The following is a 27,052-nucleotide window of genomic DNA, read 5'->3' on the forward strand; positions in this document are numbered from 1 at the left end:
AATTGTTGGATTTTATAAGCAAAGCTTCAAAATACATTTGACTTTTGACTCAAATATATTAAAAAAAAAAAAAGCTACAGTTGGCAGAGGAAAAAAAAATTCTCCAGTACAGCTCAGACTTCCTACTTTGGGAAAATAATTTGGGTTTACCACCTATAATTTTTTTTATTGGAGTTTGTATAAAATGTCAATAGCACGATCATTTAAATTGCTGTTCTCACGTACTCAAGCTATCACTGTGTTTCACTATTAAAATAAGAATGTGATTAGCATTCCACAAAAGTTATAGATAAGGACAAATTTCATAAGATAGCTTGGAATGCAATGAATGCAAATTAAAAACTCGTTTTTCTGGGATTTGGTTTGCATAACTTCAAGAATGTTATTAAACAATAATGAACACTTCAACTGAATTGATTGGTAGGAAATAATAAAAATGAGCACATTTTGCTAGGGAGAGAGAGTTCCTTGTAAGTAGCAAGACCTGTTACTGAACAGTGGAATGTGAAACTATTGACTGATGCATTCAGAAGGGAGAGTGCGAGAAATAAAACAGCTCTTACAACTAGCCGCCATGGCTCTGCTCGTTACAAGTTTAAAATGCATCTAGGACAGTGTATTTGTGCCTCTAAAACTCTCAGTGCTGTTCAGTCGATTTTTAAATGCTGTTTATAAGAAAATCTACATGGGAAAATCTAAATGCAGCCCCTAATTTTATCATATAAATCCTAAAGCCCTTTAATCCTGCCACTGTTGTAAGCCAATGTGTCAGATGCAAGTGTATTTAACCATCTTGTAATTAAATTTACATTTTCAACCGGCCTTTACATTCTAAAAGTAGACGTTATTACACCCATTAGTTAACATGGCTTAAAAATTTTATTTCTACGGAAAACCATGTCACTGAGGCATTGTACCAGCAACAGCAAGAATGGGAAATTTATTTCCAATGTAATTTTCATTTTCTTTCTCTCTTTCTTTCTTAAGGGGGGAATTAAAAAACAAGCATTGTAAACATTATCATTAATGTCAAAGTAATTTATTTTTTGCACACTGACTGTTCAACAACTAAGAGATTTGAAACTGTAAATAGGCAAGGGATTAAGCACGAATTTATAGTACGTAAGGGTTTTTTTTTTTTTAAAGGGTTTTTATTAAAACAAGTGAAGCAAAATGCCAACCAATTCACCAAGTCACATAACTTAGCTAATAACCCTCTTTCCTTCTCAGAAAATAAGAATATTTGGGTCAAGGTTACTTTTTAAAAGTGACATCTGTATTTGCTGCACTGGCTGTGTGTAAACATGAGGAAGGTAATAGGAGCTATCCTGGGAATCACTCTACGTGGCTAAGGTCAAATATGAGCTGGAATCCATAGCTTCTCGTAGTTCATCTGTACTTAATCGTCAGTCTTGGCTCTTGAATGCAGTCAGGCGGAGAAAAATCAAAGAGGCTAAAAACATAGAATTGTTTCAGCTGAAGACAGGAAGTATATATAATGAGCTGACAGACCAATATTTGCAGTTTATACTTAAGATTCTCAGGGTTTCAAACTGTATCACCATTCAAACTAACTCTTGAGCAAGTTCTATGCATTTCTTAGTTCTACAAAAGGGAAAAAGGTTCTACAAAACATTTCATGGAAAGCCTGAACAAAAGGGCAGCTTCCAAGATGCTAGTTTTTTAAAAATACATTGAGTTTTTCTTCTCACTCACAAAATGCACATAGAACAGTTAACAAAAATGTCCCTAAAGATCGGCTCTCTTAGTGTGAAAGGAGCCCCTCATCTCACCCCAACTCCCCACCCCCCCCCCAAAAAAAAACCGGTTTCAGGATTTGCTCAGCTCTGATTAATTCCTGGTCTGTTCCTTATTAAGGTATTTCAAGTTCTGCATGAAAATGGCTGACTGGCAAAGCCTGCTTCCAGTGTGGCAGGGAGGATTCTGCTCATTGAGAAAATATCTGGCAGAATTTTAGGAGTTTCCCCACGTTGCTTGTAAAAATTACATCTTTATGTCAGTGGAGTATGTATCATTTGTTGTCATCTCTGCTAAAACATATTTATCGTGTTCCAAAGAACGTATCCGAAGAAAGTCAGTTTTTTGCAATCCTGATGATCTTTTGAAAGTCCTAAGTAAAAAACGTTGCTATAAATATACATAAGAATATTAGCCACTTTTTTTTTTAAACGTCAAATAATAGTTCTTATTAAAGGCTCTTTTTATTTTCTTTTCAGGAGTACGGTGGCTTTTAACATGACAAAGCAGTAGTAAGACAGAAGTTTTATTTATCAAAGCCTGAAAAGCTCACCTTTATCCTGCTACACTTTTGCTACATATATTTGATTCATTGAAATTAATAAAAGGAGAAGCAAACGGATTCAACACAGGGAGAAGGCTGTTAAGGTCTCCGCTTTAATTAGTAACTTTAAAAGGCCATGTGGGTCTTTAGGAGCTGAAAACACACTTCTTCCTTGGGCTTTACTGTCCTTTAAAAATCTAGAGAGCATTTTTCAAGTTTTTCTGCATTGTTAGGAGACACTTATTTTCTTGCAAATTAATTCTTTTTAACTCCTTATGATAGCTTTGAATCCCATAAAGAAAGATGAATTATCACATACTGAGCCCAAGCTGTGAAACAGGAGGAGACAAATAGAGACCCCTACTGTGTTTAACAATGTAGAAGAAATTCCAGACGCAATAGAAAAATTTTCTGTCCTTTTCCCTAGCCCTCTAGAGCCTGTTAACATGGAGTTGGACAGAGGAGGGCACTCTTGCTATGCTGAAGCGAGCCCTGACCGGGCACACTCAGTTTCGTCTCTTCAGTGGCCCAAATCTCAAATTTGTTAAGTAACAACCACCTGTGGCACAGTCACCAACTGTCTCTGTTAAAAACATTTGCAGCTTCTCATCTGGGTGGTGAAGCACCAGGGAGGGAAACACTGTTTGCTTTATGCACATGTGCAGATGTGAAGCGGCTACAACACTCACAACCTGTTTTAACTGTCTGCCCTCGATGCTGTATCTAATAATAAGATGTTTGTTACACTTCAAGGTTGCACAATAGTTCTTTCACTTGGCTGTTATGCTGTAATCACACTTAGGATGAATACACATATATCACTATCTCCGCCTCATGAAAAATACGCAAACCTAGAATATGCAAGCTGATACTCGCATTTTCAATCAGAAATTTGGGGAGGGCTGAAAACAAGGCTTTTGCAGAGTCACTTTTGGTTATGATGGTGAAGATTTCAACTCCAGAGAAGACGGCCTCCTGAGTTTGACATATGGGATTTCAGGGCATGTGGGCTTAAAAATGCCTACACAACCACTCGAACGCTGAGCTCTGGAACCGTGGTTGCTTTTCAAATCCACTATGCATAAAAATGAATAAATAAGCAAAACAGCTGAGACACATCGAAACCTGTCTCAACAACCCTAAAGGAGCACAAACCATATTGTTTCCAAGAACAAGAATACAATCAACTCTGACACATCACCTGCTCTGCCCATGGAGCAGTCACTAAACCATTGTCATTATTTGTCAACCTTCAATGACAGTGTTCCATTTCTGTGGACCAAGTTTACACTTACGCAAAAAATTGACCAGGAAAAGTCACTGGCCCAGCTGCTGGGGCTACACTACGCATCTCCAGCTGTGCAATGGAATTACCAAACAAGGCACTCAGAGGTGCTCTGAGCTCTTGAAATAAGGACCAGAATGCTGATGGACCAAGACAAAGTGCCCTGGCACCTGCAGGGTTAATTAAACAGTTCAAGATGTAATAGCCATACAAAAGAGAACCTTTTCCCCTTCTTTCAGAACTATAAACACTTGTGCTGAACTAGACGGGTATTTGATAAGCATGGAGCAAACTCGAAGGGTCTCCAGTTAACACTCAAATTCAGTGTTAACACTTAACAGAACGTGTAAGCCGTGCTGCCAAGGTCAACTGCACGGATGTACTAATTGTATTATGAGCTTGACATCTAGTGGCCACCCCTGGCAGGGCAAAGCAGGCAAAGGTTAAATCAGCAAGGCTTGTCAAAGCACTTCTAACTACCCACCTTCAGGGAGAGCCCAGCGGAAGCTGGCTAGCACTGAGCATTCCTACCTTTCACAGGCATCACACAAAAAGGCTTTCTTATAGAACGTTAGTCACCATGCTTTCAGAAAATGCAAAGAGGGTCGGGACCTTCAAAAGTCAGCATAACTAATCTAAGGATGATTGGAAAAGACAAGCCCACACAGTAAAATATTTAGACACCAGGCGGGCCTCATCGGTGGTCTCTTTGGTTGGACACTTTTCCAGCCTCAAGGACTTGTTCCTTTTATTAACCAGCAAATCAACCTTAATCTCTAATACAAATACAGAGCACTGCATTATTTTAATATTACAATTAATATTTTACACTGTCTGGAGCAAGTCTGGTTGTTTTCTCGGAAATCACAGTTAACTGCCTTTTAAATAAATATGTTGAAACTACAAGAGAAATGAAGTATAGGTTTTTTTTTTAAATAAAAGTTTAAGGTAATATTAAATCATTCCATTTTTACATAGGTTTGTTTGATTTTATACAAAATGTGTTGCAACTTAACTACAAATCTGTTCCACCAACAGTGGCATTAGCTCACGTCTTAATGAGACGGCCTAAGATACGTTGGTCTTATTCTGGCAACTAGTCAAGAAAGCATAAAACACTAACATAAGATAAAAACACTATCAAAACCCCCCAAACCTCACTGTAACAACATGATTTAAAAACGGTGCTTCCTGAAACTATTTTGCAGTATTAAAAGATAGAGCATCACCTGATTAAAGTAATTACAAAGACTTTTATTTTACTTAAAAGCCAGTGCCAATACTTACATTTAAGCAAGCTAAATTCCAACCGACGTTCAATAGACAGAATGCAAACCTTGGCGGTACCCTGTGCCGAAACCCCCCACAAGAGAAAATGTCCTTATGGCTACCTTGAGAGCATGGTAAAGCTTCTTAGAGATTCAGCTGAAATGAAATCTGACCCACTTTTGCCTGCTTTCCCAGCATCTTGTATACAACAAATAATCAGCTTGCTAAGTAATTCCTGCTGTTTGCCCCTGCTTTCTTTTTTCTGGCTCTGAATAGGTCTAAAAATATTCGATTATGCATGTTGTAGAAGTTTCAAATGTATGATACATACAAATGCCCTAACTCGGTTACATAACCAGCTTCCTCCCCAGTAAGGTGGAAATTAATGGCCACTTTTTCTGATGGACGACCACATGGTGCATTTTTAAGTAGGTGAAGTTTTTTTAAATGTTATTTTTTTTTTAAAGAAATGTTTGCAAATTCTTCTTTTCTCTCTCCCAGTTACTTATTTTATTTCTTTTACCTTCCGCATTTCACAGAGAACAACCTGCCTAGAAACATTAAGAGTGGCTTCTGTAGTGTTTCCCTTTGGTTTGCTGAATTGTGAGCGTGTGCGCTGTGTGCTGTGGGGAGCGCCAAAGAAAGCACCCGGCAAACCATGCACGCATATACAGATAAAAGAGAACGACTTCTCCACCGTGGAGGGCGGGCGGCCTTCTTCTCCCTAATTTACACACAGCTTTTTTTTCTGAATACCACTGCTAAATTCTCACATCACATGCTCACCACATTTGAAAGGATTTTTAAGATAGCCACACGACTGTAGGTTGGCGGAAAAGAAAAACACACTTTGAAACAATTAGTGCTAACAATTGAACAAAGTGCAGGATGGCCAAGTTGTTTCAATCAAAATTTCTTCTTCTTGAAACGCATACTCTCTAACTACACTAAAACACATCTTTATTAAGTTGTATCTCATAGGACAAAGTATAGCCATGCTACAGCTTTTCAAGTTCTCAGGAGTACAAGTGCTGCACTGTCACTGGAAGTTTTAATTATTTTTCTGAAAACGACGATATTCAGCTGGCTGAAAGGATTTCATTATTGGTGGCACAAATTTGACTGAGCCCCAAAGCTGCTTGACATCCACTTGGATTTTTCAGAAATATGAATAATTTGCCAGTAAGTACTTTTCAAAAATAGTTCCTACTGGGAATGCAAGTCTCAATAATCATTAAAATACATTTTTTACAAAAGGATAACCGGAGAACTTTCAAGGCATCAGCATTACTTTTCTCATTCTAGATAAGCCGTTCTTATTTAATTCCTGCAGGAGTGAGGTCCGGATAGCACTGCAGCTATTTTTGTATGGCAATCTCTTTACAGCTTCCCTAAAAATAAAGTTTAAAAAATAAGTCATATTTCTCTTTTAGAAATACGGTCTTTTTCTTATAAATTAATGTGAATATGCATCCTCCCCCCTTACATTAGACTAAAAAATTTTGTATATAAGATAGGTTCTTCATGACATTATCAATAGCCTTGGATTTCACGGCATCTAGATGGACCCAGTGCTTTAATTATTATGTCACGGTCCAAAATGATACAAAGGAATTATTTACTTCACTTCTAAAACACTCACTGTAAACCAACTTAGCTCCCTTATAACTTTCTCCTTCTTATATGCTAATGTTCATTTCGCTTTGCACTCCACAAAATGAGGAGATCTGAATAATGCTAGAGTAAGTTATTTTTCACAACCCTTTACGTTTTAAAAATATTTTTTACTTATCTTAGCAATGATGACCAGTATGGCAGAGTAATGATACATGAATATTTCTTGACTTAACAGAAAACAGAATACCGTTTATGCTCCACAATCTGCTTCCCAATAATTAAATCAAAAAGAACTATTTTTTCTTAAAATAGTTTGCCTAAACTATCCATAAAACAAGCCTAGAAACAAACTACTTGACTGAGGTTCTGCCCCCAGACAGGCTATTTTTGGCCTGTTGCAAAATATGATCAGGAACTGTGGCAATATCTTGATGACAACTTTGAACGATTGTGAAAAACACAAGCTTGACAAAAACTTTAATCCTACAGTGGGTATGAAAACCTAAATCTGATTCATCTCTAAGAAAATTAGATAAACAGTGAGAGGAATTCAAAATAGAACTTGTAAATAATTTACTCCATCTTAGGTTTTCAAATACAGGCTACATTCCCCTCTACATGTTTACACTATAAAGTTCACCATGCTCCCATTTCTAAAGTGAAATAAAAAATGAATGGCAATGCCTCCGCTTGTTAATTGTTAGATACAAGGGGTTTTACTCTATTAATTAAAATATGCTTTAATAAAAAGAGACATTGCACATTTTGATAACGACCTTACAAAGCTGAGAAGTATTTACATTGTTGCATTTTGGGGCTGCTGTGAAAGCCGATTTTAAGCTATTCAGAAGCCACAATAATAAAGCTTTAAAATTCCTCACTGGGATGCAATGTAGTTCTTTTGAAGGGAAGACTGTCTTTCTCATTCGGCAGAAATAAATCCATTCATTTGATCATGTAGTCATTGAGGGCAATACAAAACAAACCAAGTGTGAGAAATTCTATGTGATGAAGTAAACAAAACAAAAAAAAAAATCCATTTCCATGACAAAAAGATTCTTTGTCCTTAATCTACCCACCATATGCAAGCGTTTCTTTTTAGCATATCTCCGGTTCTAATCTTGGGTGACTTGGCTACATAGATAAGGCTCCTTTACAGCCAGGACCACAAAAAAGACCCAAACTAGTTTAATAATTTCATTTAATTCATTAATTCCCCAACGGGGTTAGTAACCTTTCGCTCCCTCCATTCCGACACGGATGCATACCGGTTTTATCAAACTTTACCACACTATATTATCAACTCTGAAACTCCTTTTAAATCTACAAGCTGACGTTCAGAGTAAAAAAAAAAAAACCAGCAGATAGATCTAAACAATTTACAATAGAGTAATTTAAAAAAAGTTGGCCATTCTATTTTTGAATTGCAAATTCTGTAATGACCGGCTCTGTGCCGACTCGGGGTCGCCTCCGTCTTCGGTTTCCAGGCCGCAGCTGCTCCTTGAGGCCCTCGGTCCTGAGCTCCGGGGACCCCCACGCAGACACGGGTCCCGGGCGGCGGGCGTGGCGGGACGTTCTGACCTGGTGTTCTGACCTGAGTAAGTGGATTCAGGAGCCCTAAACTTTACGATTCTAAAGTTCAGTCACAGGAAGTCGGCCTCCTAGCTAATCTCTAACTTTCCCGGTCCCGGCTGCCCCACACTTCCTAACCCTCAATTTGGGGTGCATTCCGAGGAGGAGGTTCCTACAGGCAAAATGACTGCCGTGGTCCTTCGTGAAGTGCTAATGTCCGTGCAGCCGGAAGAAGACGAAAAGACCGAAGGACAACTTAGAAACCCCCACACCACCCTGGGAGCCCACTGAGGCCAGGCGCAGTCACCGAGACCCCCCTCCCCCCGCGATTCCAACGTCTCTGGTCGGGAAGAATCGGCTGAAGGACATCTACTCGCTCCGGAAAGGAATCATTGGTTTTGTCAATTTGAGGGAAATTGCGGGTTTCGCGGCCCTCAGGTCGGCCCGGGCGCTGGCTCAGCGGCACCTGAAAGGCATGCTCGAGGTCACAAAAGTGGCGCGGGGAACACTGCAGTCCCCGACAGAGCCAGCACACCGGGAGCAGCGGGACCAAGATGTCAGCCCACCGCCTCCCGGGGCGCTCCGCGCTCCGGCCCGCTGTCTCTGCCGGCCGCCCGAGGGGAGGCCCGGGCGGGCCGCGTCCAGGATGTGCCGCGGGGCGCGCCAGTCACCCCCCGCCCGGCCCAGGGGGCGGCGCGGAGGAGGTGGCGCAGACCCCCGCCCGCGCCAGCCAGGTTGTCCTTCTGTCCCGGCCGCGCGCTCCTCCGCGCACAGCTCGACTCTGCGAGCGGAGCCAAGTTTACTTCGCGCGAAACTCGGTCGGCGCCCAGCCCCTTCTCGCGGAGGCCGGGCACCGGCAGAGGGCGGCCGGGGCGCGGGGGCTGGTGGACACAAGTTCACTTTGCCCTATCACCCGGTCCGGCCCCCTCCCGCCCGGCCCGACGCGCCCCTCACCGTGCTCGGAGGCCACGTCCGGCGGCGGCAGCTCCTCGTCCGACCGGAGGTGCTGGGGCTTCGCCTGCTTGCGCCGCGACATGCTGCTAAGTGCGGGCGTCCCGGGCGCGCGTCCCGGGCATGGGCGCCGCGGCCGGCGGGGGAGGCTCTGCTCGCGCTCTCGTCGCGCCGGGGCGGCTGGGCGGCGGGCAGGCGGGCGGGCGCGGGGCGGCGGCGCGGGCCGCGCATGGGGCCGCGCAATTAGGCTGGTGAATAATGCATGGCTATTAGCGCAAAGCGCGCGCCGATTGGCCGGGCTCCAGCCGACTCCGCTGCCTATGCAAATGAGGGCCGCGCGCGGCAATTAGCAGCGCCGTGCGCGCGGGGCAGCCGGCCGGGCGCGGGGCGCTTGGGGCGTGCGGCGGCAGCGTTGGCGAGGCCGAGGCGAGGGCTCCCGAGCAGCGGCGGTGATGATGGTGGCGGTGGCGGCACTCTCCGGGGCGCGGGCTGCCTCCGACTCCGCTTCACATCGCGGGCCCCGCGCAGAAGTTACGGGCTTCTCCCGGGACGCGGGCGTGGCGCGGGCGGCAGTGGTGCGGTATCCGCGCGTGCTGCCGCGGGAGGCAGAAACTTTTGCTCGGTGCTCCTGCGCGTGTGGGCGCCGCGCTCCGGCCCCTTTATAGCCGCGTCGCCCCCTCTCCCTCTCCCTCGCGCTGTCGCGCGCTCTCTCTCTCCCTCTCTCTGTCGCTCCTCTCTCCTCCCCCTGCGCTGACTCGGGCCCCTCCCGGGGCGGGCGCCCGGGCCGGCGGGCCCTCCGCCTCCTTTGTCTGCCGGCCCGCTCCGGCCGCCGCGGGCCGGTGCTTCCTGGGGTCCGGGCGCCGCCCGGCCGCCCCGTGGGTCCCCAGGGCACAGCCGCCTCTTCGCCTCCTCAGGGCTCCTCTCGCGGAGCTGGTTGGCGGTGCGGGGAGGCACTGGGCGGCTGGCGGGCTGGAGGCCGCGCGGTCAGCAGAGCGGCAGGCACTCTGGGCGGCCGCGGGAGCGGAGGCAACCCACTCGGCAGCGGCGGGCCGCGCGGCTCCTCCCTCGACTCCCGCCCCGCCCGGCCCGCGCCCCAGCGGCCGCCCGCCGCCGCGCTCCTTAAATGCAGGGGGAGGCGCGGAGGGCGGCCCGCCCGCCGCCCCCGCCCCAGCCCGGCCTGACGGCGGCCGAGTCCCTGGCGCCACGGCGGGCGCCGGAGGAGGTGCGGAGCGAGGCGCGGGTCCGGGCCGCCAAGTTCCAAGTGCAGAAAAGTGTAGCGCAGGCCCCGGGCCGCCGAGCGGGGCCCACTGCTGGCAGGCGGGGACGCGGGGCCGGTGCGGGGCAGCGGCATGCAACGGCCCGCACCCTCCCGCGCGCCCGGCGCGCTCCTTCCATGCGCGCGCCCAACCCGGGCATCCGCTCCCGCTCGCGCCGGCACGCGCGCTCCCCGCGCGCTGGCTGCCCAGCTCGGGAGCGGCCGCGAGGATGTCCCCGGCTGCAGCCTCGCCCGCCGCCGCCACGCCGCTGCCACATAGCCCTCGCCCAGTATGTGCTTTTAAATTTCTCGTTTTTGAACGCACAAGTTTCCCGGTGTGTTACGAAGCCTCTCCCCCGATGGCCTCCCACGGGCGATGACAGGCAGCCTCGGGTAGGCCGGCGGCTGCGAGCTCCCCGCGGGGCCTGGGGGCCTGCCCGGCTGGGGCAACCCCCCTCCCCCATGGACCCGGCCGGCGCCGTTTCTCTGTTCTAGAATCTTCTCGCTGCCCATCCCGCGCTCTCCCGCCCGCCTGTAAGTGTAAGTTCCTCGAAGCCACAGCTCTTGGCTCGCTATGCTCCCGAAAAACACGCGGTGGAAAGAAGCCCACGGGCCGAAACCGCTTCCAGTCTCCATCGCCCCTTTGCAAAAAAAAAAAAAAAAGTGTATTTGTAGACATACACATCCCTTCAGGTTTGCTTTTGTTTTCATTTCATTTCTTTTTATTTGGTGGCGGGCATATTCATTTAGGTGACTTTCTTTGAAAGAAGAAAAGGCAAATAAAAGATGTTGGAAATCTAGAATTGTCCCGTTTAACATACACATCGAGAGCGCTTTTACAGTTAAGCTATCGGGGAACTCTCTTTATATCTCCATTACGCTTTGAACGGTTTCAAGTGTTGCACGCATTTTGGTAGGCTCTTAGATGCGGCGCAGAAAAGTTTGCAACCTGGGCTTTGGGGAGAGCCGGGGCAAGAATTTTTCTGGGAAAAAGGGCAAAGAGAAGTGAAAGGGGGAGGAGAGAAAAGGAGTGTGTGTGTGTGTGTGTGTGTGTGTGTGGTGGGGCGAAGGGAGGGCGGTTGTGGAGAATGAAGTTTATTGCAGAATTTACAGTGCCAACAGAGTTTGGGGAAGTCGGTTTATTTCAGAATTTACAGTACCAACAGAGTTTGGGGAAGTCGCGAGAGCCGCCGTGGGAAGGCAGATGCCGGTGATTACTTTGTAGAAGAAAAAACGCAAAGCGGTCACCGATGTGTCGACCTCTATTTAAAGGTGCATTGTCTGTTTTGACACGGTTAATGCTCATTGCTTTTCTTTTCTCCTTTTTTTTTTTTTCTTAACCGATACATTTTGGGGAAGAGAAACAAACACAGGCTCCCACCGCGTGTGCAGCCTTTCAGAGGAGTCCGGAACCCGGCTCACTTCCGCCAGCCCCTTCGCCCCCATCGCACCAACGCCTGCTCTTTGGGTCACTTGGCCAGCGCGCGCCCACCTTTTCCGATGGCTTCAGGCCCACTTGTGCACCCTCCCCCTCCCCCAGCTTCTCCCCAGCAAACGGGCACTACTTCCCTGAGTCTTTCTGGGGAGTCCACTCAATGGTTTGATTTCGTTGACTTTCTTTGGCTTTACTACGAGGTGTGGTAGTGGGTAGGGTCTTTTAAGTCACTCCCAAGAAGGCGAGTCTGAAACTCCAGCCCTTTATCTGGAGAAGCAGCCTTTAGATCACGGGATGGCTGCGCAGGTCGTGGTGGAATTTGTCAATGGGAAGTAGAGCGGGCTGGCCCTCGGGTTCTGTGGACACAGTGGCTCTCGCTCGAGGGAGCGGGCGCAGCGCGAGGTGCGGGACGCCGTCTCCGCGTTAGCGGGGCGCAGGCTTGAGCGGGCCGGGGGAAAGTGGCAAATTCCACATCGGCCTCGGCGCGGGCTGCGCTGGGTTCTGGTTGAGAAAATCGAGCAAAGACTTTGAAGAGGGGGCCAGCTGTGAAATGGGCACCTGCACAAATCCACCTCCACGACTAAATGGTGCAGATAAGTAAATCCTTCGGTGCACTCCTTTTTAATTGATTAAGGTAGACAAGATCAATAATAATAAATAAATAAGTAGAGGTCCAAAATAAAAAGCGCGATACTTCCTGACTGACTTATCTGTTCCCCGGTCTTCCTCCGCTTCCTCCACTCAGATCAGAAACTTTTCAGTTGTTTTTGTTAAATGCGACAAGGTTTAATGGAAGCATGTGCGTCTTAAATTTGACTAGCAGCAATAGATTTATTACGAAATGATAACGTGTCAACGGAATATTTTCACAGATGAGAAACTACCCAGGGTGGATACCGGGCGCATCCGCTGTCTGTGCCCAGGTTAAAGGGATGCACCAACAAGCACATCGAAGCTGCGGATACCCACTGATGCGCGAGGCGCACGGTCGCCATCACATGACCGGTGTCCATTAAAATATTGTAATACCCAAACACGGTCGCAATAACAAAAGTTGCTTTTCTTCCCTATAATTAAATCTGATTTGTTAATTGTCTTTCCTCTTGCAATGTTGTTTTCATTTTAAGAGACGACACGTTATTATTTTGTCTGCTTAATAATATTATTTACAGATTAATACTGTATATTTTACATTAGTGAAACATGTCATTAGGTGTTTGATTTAATTTGTGTCATTTATTCAGATAAAACAGAAAGCTTATCTACCAGATTGATTTGACCTGGGGAGCTGAATAGTCAGCTCCATTTTTAGTGTAATGGTCAGTTTATTTAAGCTACCTGGCTCTAGATCCACAGAAGAGTTTTACATAAGGTGCATCTGACACTTTGTTTACCATGTGCTCCCCTCTGCCCCCCAGGCACTTAGTACACTTAGGGCTTTATTTTCTTTTTCCTTTCATTCTTTTCTTTCAAATCAAAGTTCTTTTCTTCACCTCACTGGTCTTCCTCTCTCTCTAGTTCCTCCCCCACCCCCAACTTTTGTTTTAGGTCCTTAGGGTTAAATCCTCCAGCATAATTTGGAGTCTTTAATGCTGTGACAAGTGACCGCTAATTGGTTCTCACTTGAGCAAAGATATTACCATACTAATATTATTATTGGTAAGAAGAGGTAATTGATAACACCACCTGCCACTCTGGAGCAATCATGATGATAAATGCTTCCATCAAAAGGAAATCTGTGCTTGGTCTACCACAGCCCAGCCCAAACCACACGTCAAGTGCCAATTACAAAGATGTTTCTTTTCTATTACTTGTTTTTTTCTTCTGTTTTTGGAGGGGGGCTAGAAAACATGTAGCCAAAAATTATATTTATGGTTTCTTTTCATCTTTTTTTTTTTAAACAGTTGCCTCAGGCTTCTTGTTCACCCACGTGAAGACAACATTCCCCATAAAAATAAAATGCCTTAGATAAACCAGTGCATAGCTAAATGCCCACCCTTGACTCAACTCCACCTGTCACCTCCTTTTCTTTCAAAGCTATTAGTATAAATATGTCTAAATATTTTCAATAGGTGGGAGCTGAGTGCACAGGATACAAATCAGTCGTGGTCCTGTGCTCCCTAAGCCTTACTCATGTGTTAATTACAGGACACTGTGCTACCTTCCCGTGGAGGCAGGCTCCACAGGCAAACATTCCATAGGCTTTAGATGCAACACTCAGAGATGTATCCGCACAGAGCCATTTGTCTTCGCACCTAGGAATGCAAACGAGGTTAAAAATCCTTTTCTTGTGATCATTGAGCTGTGCGGCTCCTAACTGCCTGCAGACGTGGGTGCGTTTCAGCATGTATGATTACATAAATAATGCTGGCAAGTTAAAACTGGGAGTCTCTTGCCTATAGGTCTGCTTAAACGATTATTATTAGCTAGTATTAATTTTTTTTTTTTTTTTTAGTATTAATAGATGCAGGCCTCAAAAGACGAAATCAGCTATTGATAATTGCAAGAAGTATACAGCAGCTACTGTATCGATCGGCTTGTCCCTTATTCCCCTGGTATGGGAGAGATAAGAAGACACACTCTTTAGTGCAATATAATTTCTTTTGACCTATCTGCTTGCTACAGACTTATGATGAATAGCCGGAGTGGTTAAAGTCCTTTATCACGAAAGTTACCCCTTGATATAATATTGATTCTTTATAACTAGCTCCAAACACAAAAATCAAACTGTCCGCTTGGCCATCATCATCATCAATATCATTACAAAGGCTCCGGAATAAAGATCAGCACCGGCCTGAAAAACGCTTTCTATAATCTTCCCAGCTAATCTTTATTTGCTGATGATGAAAAGGAAAAGGGGGGGGGGCAAGAGGGACAAGGAGTGGAATGTCATTTGGACAAGCACTGTATTTATATAGATATACATATATTGGGCCCAGAGAAGCCAGCTCCTCCTCGTAAACAGGTCGTCAGCGCGACCAATCTTACACTGGCCTCGGCCTCTCGACCCCCTCCCACGGGGACTCGAGGAGTCGGGGTCCCGCGGTTTGGGGAGAAGGACAAAAAGGCTCCCCGCGAGCCGCCTGATGCTTGCAACACGTGAGCTCCGGCCTCGGCGTCCGAGATCGATAGCGCGCCCTCCTAGTCCCGGCGCTTCAGGGCCCCTGGCAGCCGAGGGGCGAGGCGTCGGGGGGCGGCCCAGCGGGGCGACCTCAGAGCCAACAGGGGGACCTCAAGACCGGGGGGAGACCTCAGGGCCTGCGGTTGCTTCCTGCCCCTCTGCCCCGGCTCAGGAGCGGGAGACCCCGAGTCGTGCGTGTCAGGGGTAGAGGGGAGTTCCGAGGGCGTCCCTGCGGGGGTGACCGCGGGAAGCCGGGTCGTCCCAAGCCCCTTCGAGGCTCCAGGTTCGGGCGCGCGCTCCAGGCCACGGGGACCGCCATCTCTGTGCGCTGGAACCTTCTCGGCCCGGGTGTCCGCACTGCCAGGCAGAGAAGACCCCCCCCACCTTCTCGGAGGGAGCGGCTTCGGTTCTGGGCTCAAATGAGGGGCACCGGCTTCATCGGGACCCCTCATTTCTGTGCCCCCTGCATCCAGGCCGGCCGCCCTCCTCTCTGCGACCCCGGGAGGCTGCCGACCAGAGGAGAAACGCCGTGGCAGTGAGAATCCCTCTTGCACCCGGCCCTGCGCTGCCCAGAAGGCACCTCCACTCAGTGCCCTAATAAACGCGGCAGGGAGGACAGGGGGGCGGAGGTCCTTCTGTCTCGGGGACTCCACTGCGCTCGGAGGGCGCGAACGCCCCCGCCCCCCCCCGAGTCGCCCCAGGATCGGTGCGGGGTCGTCCTGGTGGGCTGCGAGGGAAGGACCGGAGGGGGTCGGAGGCTCCCCGCTGCCCTGAGTCTCCCTTCTGGGCGTCCCTGGGAGCGCCCTTCGCCCCCCGCCCCCGGGTTCTTAGAGGTCGCAGTGGCAGAGAAGGGCGCTTCCCGGCCCCGCCCAGAGACCGCGCCCCCGAGTCACCCCGGCCGCCCTGGTCAAATCCCACGCTCAACCAAGGCCGCCCCCTGTGGTCCGGGCGCCCAAGGAGCCGGGATGCGCTAGGCGACGAGGGCACCGACCCTAGGCCTTTACACGTCTGGCCCAGGGGCCCCCAAGTGACTCCTCTGGGCGCGGGGGTAGGTGGGGAGAGGACAGAGGAGCGGCAGGCAGGAGCTCCCTCAGCGTGTGACTCCTCCTGGGACGCAAACACAAAACTTGCCCCTGGGCCCCAGGCTGGGCTTGCTTTCTAGCACCCTCACACCCCGGGTTCCCTGGCTGAGGAGTACGCCCGCTCTCCAGGATATGTTCACAGAAGTTTAGAAAGCGGTGCAACTCTGATGTCACGTTTTCTGTCCTCTTAGTTTTCTCACGATGGCAAACGCGTGCTTTACCTCCAAGCCCCAAACAGGTAATGAGAGTATGCCGAGGGCGTGGGTGGGCCTCACCACGACGTACTTGGGAGCCTGAGCCTGGAACGGCACAGAACTCTTCAAGGGCTGGTGATCCCCGCTTTCCTAATGCAGAGGCTACTGAAGGTAGCAAAACCCATTCAGGCTTTCCTGGGCAGGCATGGAAACGGAGGCCCCAAAGTCATACAAAATCCTTCCGCATTCCCCAGTAACAGGAAATAACATCACTACAACATCTCATCCCCAAATTACACATGATTTGGCTAGCTGAATTAGTAAGCAGCTGTGTCCAGGTAGTGGTTTTCTTGGCCTACATAGGAGGGATTGCAAGCAATGAGGCTTTTCTTGCTACTTAGGGAAACGTGTGTTCAGAAAAACCAAAACCAAACCCATCAGGGTCAAATCAATTCCAACTCATAGTGACCCTATGGGACATTGCAGAACTGGCTCCATAGGGTTTCCAAGGAGCACCTGCTAGATTTGAACCTCTGACCTTTTGATTAGCAGCTATAGCTCTTAACCACTATGCCACCAGGGCTTCTGTGTTCAGAAGGACTAATTTTCAGTATTGAAACGCTTAGCTCCTGCTTTAGTTTCATCTTCATAGCGAACCTTTCTTCTTTTCCTGCACTGCTGGTCCTGCAGAGAAGAAGCTTTACTTAAGCACGGATTCTATGCCTTGAGCTGCGTATGTTTGATTCACGAAGACTTTTCTGTTTGAATCTGAAACTTGGGAACGTGAGAGCAAGACTCTCGACCAAAGGATGTGTGAGAAGACAAGGCAATCTCCCAGCTCTTCAGTGGAGGGGATACATGGAAAGAAATCGATTTTCTTGGAATCAGAAAGTTAAAAAAAAAAAAAAAATCCCTTGTGAAAATTTTAACCACTGGACAGAAATGGATTTCAAGTGTGAAAATGCTTGAATCCTACCCTTGCGCCCTTTGCTTTAAGAAAGCCTATTAAGTCAGAATTCATAGGATTGAATATTTAAGGGACCATTGTTTGCTTTTCAAAAGGATTCTTCACCTTTCAGGAGTTATAATTGCAGATTTCTCTTAAGTAGCCAGTTCTGCAGTACTTTTTAAAAGCAGCCTGCATTTTTCAGTGACATACCAATTTCATAATACTAATGAAAGATTCCCCTGAGTAGTTCTTCAGGGGCAAGGAAGGTTTCAAACAGTGTCCTCCACAAGCAGTTGAAAGCATTTTTGTAGAGTTTTATGACATTTTGTGTACCTGGGAGAGCCAACCCCAATCTCATGTGTCAACTTGGTGTCCTGGGTGGACAGCTGGTCTGTCTCGGACAGCAGTGGCTTCAGGCCTCCTGAAAGCACATTTGGGGAAAACACTCTCAGAAACTGCAAGATAAAATGATTGTCTGGAAGAGAAATGCAAATAGTTATAAAAAGCGTTAATGACAGCTGTAGCCAAAGAGGGCACATTTATTTACCTGTTGTAGCCACTGGGGCAGTTCTACTCTGTCCTATAGGGTTGCTATGAGTCGGAATCGACTCGATGGCACTGGGCCTGGGTTCTGGGTGGAGCCACTATGATGGTAAATAGAATGGCAGAGAAATATGAGGCCCTGAAACCAAGAGGAGAGGGGATATGATATTGAAACTAGAGAGAGGGTGGTGGTAGGTAGAGACTGAGAGCTGACTTAGCTGTGAAAGAAGAGAAAGAGAAGAAAGGAGAGAAAGCGTTGGGCTGATGGACACTCAGATCACCGAGTGGACTTAGTGTTTTAGAACTAGTGAGGATATTGAGTAAGACAGAGAGAGATGTGGTGGTGGGAATGGTGGGGTTCAAGGTTAGCCAAGTCAAAGTACTTTCTCAGAGATTATGACATCCTTAGAGGAAAAGCTGAGATTTGAAAGTAATACATCAAAGCCTGTGAATCACATATAATATGAAAGTCTCTACTGTCTCCTGTCACCCAAGTGCCTATACCATAGATACGCTCTAGTGGCATTCTTCATACACTTGATGTGAGGACTGCCTCATTCACACTAGAACAGGAAGGCTTCAGCTGAGTTTCTGTCCTTCTCTGTTATAAATGGAGCCCACAATGACCCTGGAAGTATTTGGTGAACAGAATTACTGGGGGAACCATTTTATCTGTTTGATGGTGGCTGGTGAGCTTGAGAAGAGGAGATGGTACTTGTTCACATAACTCCAAGCATGGTGTCCTCTCATTTTCTCCAGTTAGAACTCCTCTGTGAATCCTAAAGAATACGATCCTTCCCATGTAATTCAGCTCTTGGCTAGATCACATTTCATATCCTTCTCAATTTCATTTGTATTTACAAAATATGTATCTGCACTGTCTTCTCATAGCATCAATTCGAGCAGCTTTTTCCCTCTCCACTTGAAATTGTTGTTGTTAGGTGCGGTTGAGTCGGTTCCAACTCATAGAGACCCTATGTACAACAGGACGAAACGCTGACTGATCTCGTGCCATCCTCATGATTGTTGTTATGCTTGAGCCCATTGTTGTAGCCACTGTGCCAATCCATCTCTTTGAGGGTCTTTCTCTCTTTCACTGACCCTCCACTTTACCAAGTATGATGTCCTTCTCCACGGACTGATCCCTCCTGACATGTTCAAAGTATGTGAGATGAAGTCTTGCCATCCTTGCCTCTCAGGAGCATTCTGGCTGCGCTTCTTCCAAGACAGATTTGTATGTTCTTTTGGCAGTCCATGGTATATCCAATATTCAATATTCTTTGACAGCACCATAATTCAAAGGCATCAATTCTTCTTTGAGCTTTCTTATTTATTGTCCAGTTTTTGCATGCATATGAGACAATTGAAAACACCATGGGTTGGGTCAGGCACTGTAGTCTTTAAAATGACATCTTTGTTTTGTAACACTTCAAAGAGGTCTTTTGCAGCAGATTTGCCCAATGCATTGCATCATTTGATTTCTTGACTTCTGCTTCCGTGGGCATTGATTGTAGATCCAAGTAAAATGAAATTCTTGACAACTTCAATCTTTTCTCCATTTATTGTGTTGTCGCTTATTGGTCCACTTGAGATACATGACATAGTGTCATTCAAATGTCACTCAAAAGCTACCGTTTGATTCCTCCACTGTTATATTACTTGTATACATGCTTCCTTAAATATAGACCATTTATTATTCATTGAGGGCTTACTATTTACCAGATTCTGTGCTAAGGTATTTGTAAGGTAGATAGTAAGGTAATGTAGATAGTATGGTGAGGTATTTGTTATTGTTCCTATATTACAGAGAAAAATACTGAAACCACAAGAGTTAAATAACTTGTCCAAGGCCACTAGCTAAAGCTATACATGGATGAACAGAGTGGCCAACTGTGCTGCAGAACTAGGCTCCACAGGTGAGGTCAGCCCTCACACAGCACCCAGCTCAGTGAAAGTTGTATGAAAGCCAATGAGAAAGGTGTTAGGAGAGAGAGAAAGTAAGAGAGTGCAGGTTCATTATAAAGGTTTGAATGAGGGAAGATGTGCAGTGAGTCTCACAGTTAGGCTTCCAGGGTCTATCAGAACAATTGTTGTCTGACCAGAGAGGGCCACCTGGGTCCACACGTTAGGGATCTTTCCTATGTCATCAACACCTCAGTAAGACATTATTTGCCCTAAGAGCTTAAAAAGATCTTAATGTGCTTCCAAGAGTTTATGTGAACAAGAAATGGCCATCCAATGTTGTCATGTACATCTACATTTTGAAACTTTTAAGTGCGCAGTAGTAGAAAATGGCATTTTGCACATTAGAATGTTTCCCAAGTTTGTGGTGTTAACGTGAGCGTACCTTGGAATGCGTTCTCATTTTTCCCCTAATGTCACCCGACAGCCCTTTCATTCAGAGTAAAACAAAATGGCAGCACTCATATTGACCTTTTCTTTTTCTGTCAGAGAAATGAGTACATAGTGTTTCTCCTTAGACAACGTTGATAAATATCAGCCTTTGATTGTCAACATTTACTTAAATACCACAAGGTTGTGGTATCTGCTATTATAACAATGTCTCTGCCACAATGATGATCAAAATCAGCAAATTAGTCAATCATTTTCTATCTGTTTAGGGAGAGGGAGGGGATAAAATTGTAGGAAAACAGATAATCGGCCTGCTTTGCAGAGACCAAGGGACAGATTTTGCTCTGTAACATCTTTTCTGCATGCCGTTCACCTTCAGTTTGTATAGGACTACATGTGATTTTATGTAATACATTCTGCTTCTATATCTCTGGAAAGTGCCATCTCCTATTTTTATGAATATAATGTATGTATGTATATTTAAAAATCATTATATGCATATAAAGATATTTAATAATGCCATATATTCACAGTACTGTGGGTGTTTGCTATAATTTCAGTTGGTACTTTTATTAGCATACAGTTTCAGGTTACAATAAGTCAGGTGGACAAATATATTCTGACCATGTTTTCTAACAAGAGGAATTACTTTAGGATGAAAGGTCAATATTCATATGGCTATGTTCTTTTAAAGCAGCATTGAAAATAATACAAGCTGAGTAATATGCATTAGGAAAACAATCATGTTATTTTGGTACCAGATTACTCTAAAAATATTTCCAGGAGACCTGGCTGAAGGTCAATTTTTTGAAATTTTAATGTCTAACCCAATAGAGAAGTTGGAGGTATTCTCCTGCACAGCCTCTGATGTAGAGATTAACTACCAGTTGAAAGGAATCAACCAATGGTTTTTAACTGGAGATTTCTAGGAACCAGGTGGCTGATTTTCTAGCTGGTTCGTGTAACTTACATATTTGCTTTCCCCAAATGACAAAATTATAGAAAAACCACAAAAAAATGTCATGGCCAACAGAGTCAGAGCGTACCCACGTTCCATTTATGTTTCGTTGTCAGTGTCAGATCATCATTAGGCTCCTGTCCCTTGATTCCTAGTCTTGCAGGAAAGGTTTGTGACCCATTCAAAGACATACCTATATGTTTATATGTAGATGTTTCATTTCCATATTTGTTGAGAGAGTCACTAGTCTTTGTCACAATCCATAATGTAGGACATGGCTTTGTTCTGTTGTTTGTTTTCTTCCCCACTTGTAGTGTTATTTTTGAGGAAATTGCCACATATAAATTGTTCCTATGATGAAGCTTAAAATATAATCTAAGTGTCCCAAGTTATTACAGCCTTTATGACCGAAATGTGGTGATCTTCTTGTCCCTAGAACTCTAAAGAATGGTCAGACCCAGTGTTCCCCAGAGTGTGGGGATGCAAGGTGTGCCTGGAGATCCTTAAAGAAAGTGCTTGTGGTCCCATAAATTTGGGAAATGTTGCCTATTATATAACCCTCTCAGATTTTCCACAACATATATGAGTACAGCCTTAGAAACCCTATGGGGCAGTTCTACTCTGTCCTATAGTGTCACTGCGAGTTGGGCTCCACTCCATGGCAATGGGTTTGTGTTGTTATATGTTCTACAGTTAAAGAAACCCCTAGTTGGTGTAATTCAGTGTTTTACAAGGATATTTGGCCATGGCGACTTTTTTTCCCAGTAACTTTCGTTATTACCATATGAGCTCGTGGTCTCTGAACAGGTTTTGGGAAATTCTGGACTGGGGAATGTCTGCTGCAGTGTGAGGAGCTCCTTGAATGTGTCTGCAGGAAATTTTTCTGTCACTGAAGCTATGGCCCATTGCTGTGCTCAAATCATACCTGTACTCATTTCATACCTATACTCATCTCACACCTGTGCTCATCTCACCTGTGCTCACCTCACACCTGTGCTCACTTCACACCTGTGTTCTCCTCACACCTGTGCTCACCTCACCTGTGCTCATCTCATCCTGTGCTCACATCACACCTGTGCACTCTCACTGTATTCTTCTCATACCTGTGCTCACTTCACACTCATGCTCATCTCACACCTGTGCTCACCTTAGGGCCAAGAGCCCTTTGAACTATTGATGTTTGAGGGCTGGATGGGGCTTTCCTGTGTGTTGTAGAATGTTTAGCAGAACCCCTGGCCTCCACCCACTAGATAGCAGTATTTCCCACCAAGACAGGATGGGGTGGCAGCGGCATCACCTGTCCTAGAACTGGCTGAATTTTCTGAAACACCACTACCCTAGCTCCCGAAATTAAGGGAAAATATGTGCATTTTTACATAAGGCTCCCTTACCCCACGGGGGGTAACAAAGTCCTCAGGCCCTACTTCACCCCTCTGTTGAGATAAAAATATTGCTGTCTTAAAAAAAGCAGAGTGAGGAATGAAGACAGAAACTGGAGATTTAGAGCACACACTTGAGATGTGTTGAGAAATATTATTATTTTTTAATTAATACATTCTACAACCAAACCATATTTAGTAGGTAGAATAAATGGAAATTAGTGATTAATGGTATGTTTGGGTATTTGTTGAGGAGAAACAACTTTTCATTTTTTTAATTAAGAGAAGCTTTAGTTTAAAGGTTGCTGACTATATGAGCAGTGGAGAAACCCTGGGAGTTAGTTCTATTGCTCTAGGACAGTGTCCAGGAAAAAGGGAGTGTGAGGCAGCCCCTTCCTATTTCACAGGCAGGGGCTCAGAGGCTGCTGGGCTGAGCAGGGGCCTGATGCCTAGGCTGAGGGCAGGAGGAATTCTGTGTCGGTAGGTGGTGGGAGGGAACAGAGGGTGGAGGTGTCAACAGGAGAAGGGAATGTGTGGTGTGGAGGACGTTGTGGGCCCTCAACAATGTGGTCCAGTGAGGCCAGCGGACGTGCATGGATTCCGACTGGGACTGTCAAGTTGGAGTTCATTGCGATAGTGTCACATGGAAAACAAGCTGGCTGTGTCTTACCCAGGAGGTGGCCGAAGGTGACCAGCTGGGATGACTGGGGTCCTTTGAGAGTTGGTGAGATTACCCCGGAAAGCACCACCGCATGAAACAAAGGCCCCTCAACTAGAAGCACCACCGTTCACAGGCACAGGGAGAAGGAGAACGTGTGGTGCAAGTCCAATGTGGAAGATGTGCTTCACTGGATACCTGGCTCTGGTGGCTGGTCTCGTGACAAAGAGGGGCCCTTCCCTTCCCTTAATCCCTGAGTGCCCCCCTGGGGGCTGATGAAGACTCCTTTCCTGGTGGAAGAGCCACACTCAGTCAAAGTATATCTGATACTTCCAACAAAATTAAGCTTTCTATTTGGTCAGGCTCCTTCATTTAAAAAAAAAAAAAGTATTTTTTCAGTTCTAGAATTATATAACAGATGTACATTTTCCCTCTTCAATTATGCATCACCTCAGAAATTTGACAAAATGTAATCTTTTTCACCAGTCTCAGAATATATGTGTACTTTTGAGGAGAAAAATAACAAACAGTATGTTTTTGTTTATAACTTGGAAATTCTCATAAATAAAAAACAGCAATGAAGGGAAAGATAAGAAGAACTGTCATTCTATGATAGGAATGATTTGAAGTGAACATACATACAACTTAAGCCCACGCCACTAATTAACAGGAACTATTTTTGTTTGATATGTGAAAGATTTGTAAAGTTATTAAAAATTATAATGCTTCTGGTAAATGCCCTTAATATGCGCTCGTTTGAACTGACTTAAAACTCTCATGGGCTCCCATAGGGATTGAGTTACTGGGGTGAGGGCTGGGGACCATGGTCTTGGGGGACATCTAGCTCAACTGGCATAACATATTTTGTAAGGAAAATATTCTATTTCCTACTTTGGTGAGTAGCATCTGGGGTCTTAAAAGCTTGTGAGTGGCCATCTAAGATAGGTCTACTGGTCCCACCCCAACTGGGCATGGGAGAATGAAGAAAACAGAAGACACAAGGGAAAGATTAGCTCAAAGAACTAATGGAACACAATTACCACAGCCTCCGCCAGACTAATTCCAGCACAACTAGATGATACCCAGCTGCCACCACTGATTGCTCTGATAGGGATCACAACAGAGAGTCCTGGACAGTATTGGAGAAAATTGTAGAACAAAATTCAACTCACAAAAAGGAGACCAGACTTACTGATCTGGTGGAGACTGGAGAAACCCCAAGAGAATGGCTCCTGGAATCCTTTTAACTCAGTACTTAAGTTACTCCTGAGGCTCACCCTTCAGCCAAAGATTAGACAGACCCGTAAAGTAAACAATAATATACATAGCTCAACCCTATATACAAGACTAAATGGGCACACCAGCCCAGGGGCAAGGACAAGAAGGCAGGAGGGGACAGGAAATCGGGATGAATGGAAATGTGGAACCCAAAGTTGAGGAGAGAGTGCTGACATGTCATGCAGTTGGCAATCAATGTCACAAAACAATGTGTGTATTAATTGTTTAACGAGAAACTAATTTGCTCTGTAAACATTCACCTAAAGCACAATTTAAAAAAAGAAAGAAAAGAAAATTGTTGTTGTTGTTGTTAGGTGCCTCTAGTGGATTCTCGCTCATTGTAATCCTATGTACAAAAGAATGAAACACTGCCTGGTCCTGCACCATCCTCACAATCATTGCTTTGTTTAAGCCCATTGTTGCAGCCACTGTGTCAATCCCCCTTGATGAAGGTCTTCCTCTTTTTCACTCACCCTGTGCCAAACGTGATGTCCTTCTGTATATGTGGGCATATATAGATACATGAATGCAGGTGTATATATACATGTAAGTGTATGCATCTATATTGTTATGGCTTGAATTATGTCCCCCCAAAGTATGTGTTGTAAATTCTAATTTGTATGCCTGAAGCTATAATCCCACTTGGGAATGAGTTGTCTTTGTTATTTTAATGAGGCAGGATTAGTGTAGGGTGTATCTTTTGAGATATAAAACATATTAAACAAGTGAGCAAGCAGAGATGGGGTAAGATAGATGCCAGGACACACGGAGATCTCCAAGGAACCAGGAAACAAGCTGCAGAGATAAGGACCTTCCTCCAGAGCCAGCAGAGAGAGAACGCCTTCCCCTAAAGCCGGAGCTCTGAATTTGGACTTGTAGCCGCCTAAGCTGTGAGAAAATAAATTTGTTTGTTAAAGCCATCCATGTGCTATTTCTGTTATAGCTGCATTAGAGAACTAAGACATGTATATATTCATATATACAATAAAGCACATAGGGGACACAAATGCGGATACTTCTTAGACTTAACTAAACATCTCGTGGGTTTAGGACCATAGCCTTGTGGGACGACTTGGTCAATTGGCATAACACGGTACGTAAATTTTATGTTCTACATCCTGGTTTGGTGAGTAGTGTCTGGAGTCTTAAAAGCTCGTGAATAGTCATCTAATATAAAACTATTGGTCTCTATGCGTCAGGAGTGAAAAAGAAACAAAGAAACCAAAGTCTCAAAGAAGAATCTAGTCTATAAGACAAATAGTCTACATGAACCATGGCTTCATCTACCCCGAGACCAGAAGAACCAGATAGTGCTGTGCTACCAGTACCGACCATTCTGAGCAGGAACACAACAGGTGGATCCTGATAGAATGGGAGCAAAATGTGGAACAGAGCTCAAATTCTTAAAAAGTCCAGACTTACTAGAGTGAGACTGGAGGAGCCCCCGAGGCTGTCACCCTGAGATACACTAAGCTTTGAACTGAAACTATTCCATGAGTTCAGCTTTTAGTTAAATAACAGATTGGCTCATAAAATAAACAATACCACCAGTGAGTACCGAGCTCCTTTAAAAAAGTCATCTATAAGAGACCAAGGAAACCCTGGTGGTGTAGTGGTTAAGTGCTATGGCTCCTAACCAAAGGGTCGGCAGTTCGAATCCACCAGGCGCTCCTTGGAAATTCTACGGGGCAGTTCTACTCTGTCCTATATGGTTGCTATGAGTCGGAATCGACTCGACGGCAATGGGTTTGGTTTTTTTTTTTATAAGAGACCAAATGGTCAACATTTACTCGTAAGCAAAGATGAGAAGGCAAGGGGGCAGGGAAACTAGATTACTGGAAACAGAACAACCTGAACGGGATATAAAGGGAAAGATGACATACTGAAAAATGTAACCAATGTCATTGAACAAATTGTGTGGAAATTGTTAAACGAGAGCCTAATTTGCTATGCGAAATTTCACCGAAAATGCAATAAAATACTATTAAAAAAAAAAAGAATATAACTTACACATGAACATGTTTTTTGGATGCACTTTGCGTTTTTGTAAGTGTTTAAGAATTGTGCTATCAATAAAAGTTTGTTGTATTTGGGTAATAGCATTAAAAATAATTGGAGCACCCACTAATTGCTAGGCACTGTGTGGACCCTTTCAGGTATATCTCATTTTACATTGTTATCTGTTCATTGTGGTGATGCTACTTGTGTGAGGCTATCTGGACACATTTTCAAAATTCTAGTCTCTTGCTGCGAACTGTCGTTATAATTCATATTGGAATTAGTTGGGATTGTTTTCCTCCCAGTCACGTGGGACTTGAATTTCACAAAGACTTTATAAACACAAACATATTAGCTACTCTTATTCCATGTTAAACACACGTTTTAGTCATATCAATGGGGAGATAATTTAGTTGCTATTATTTTGCCACAATGCACCAATTTCAAAGAGAATTAAAATAATATCACATTGTGATTTTTTTTTTTTTTAATTCCACTAAACCTTGAATGTCTTTGGACTGAGAACCAGCCAGTGCATTTTTAAAATCTCTGTTGTTGCTTCTGTACTTGTATCTGCGCCTTAGCTTTTCTCCTCATTTTTCTCTCATTCTCTCCTCTCACCTCCATGTCCACATACAACTTTTAGGATGTGACGTCAATCCACTGTCTTTATGTATAATTTCAAAATTAAGTGTTAACTATTTTCCAATACATTGTCTTATATATATATTATATATACTGCTATTATATATATGTTTTATATATGTTATATATGTTTTTACATGTATGTATAAAAATGTTACTATTAAGTTGATTTGGTCTCCTAGTGATCCCACATGACAGAATAGAATTGC

General features: G+C 45.1%; 2 protein-coding genes across 2 annotated transcripts in view; one reads left to right on the forward strand and one right to left on the reverse strand.

Moving 5' to 3' along the window:
- Window positions 1–9,081, reverse strand: part of SALL3 (spalt like transcription factor 3) — a 17,534-nt gene extending 8,453 nt beyond the window's left edge. The window contains exon 1 of the mRNA XM_064293458.1: window positions 9,000–9,081. Within this exon, the coding sequence (XP_064149528.1) occupies window positions 9,000–9,081 (82 nt within the window). The remainder of the gene's footprint in view (window positions 1–8,999) is intronic.
- Window positions 9,080–15,969, forward strand: LOC135232694 (collagen, type I, alpha 1a-like). The gene is made up of 9 exons (XM_064293207.1): window positions 9,080–9,247; window positions 9,347–9,618; window positions 9,662–10,541; window positions 10,649–10,785; window positions 12,055–12,190; window positions 14,652–14,785; window positions 14,980–15,155; window positions 15,281–15,342; window positions 15,418–15,969. Exons 1-9 carry the CDS (start codon window positions 9,080–9,082, stop codon window positions 15,967–15,969), a joined length of 2,517 nt encoding a protein of 838 aa, XP_064149277.1.
- The last annotated feature ends 11,083 nt before the right edge of the window (window positions 15,970–27,052 follow it).

The sequence above is a fragment of the Loxodonta africana genome, chromosome 11 (assembly GCF_030014295.1).
Source record: "Loxodonta africana isolate mLoxAfr1 chromosome 11, mLoxAfr1.hap2, whole genome shotgun sequence".
NCBI classification, from domain to species: Eukaryota; Metazoa; Chordata; class Mammalia; order Proboscidea; family Elephantidae; genus Loxodonta; species Loxodonta africana.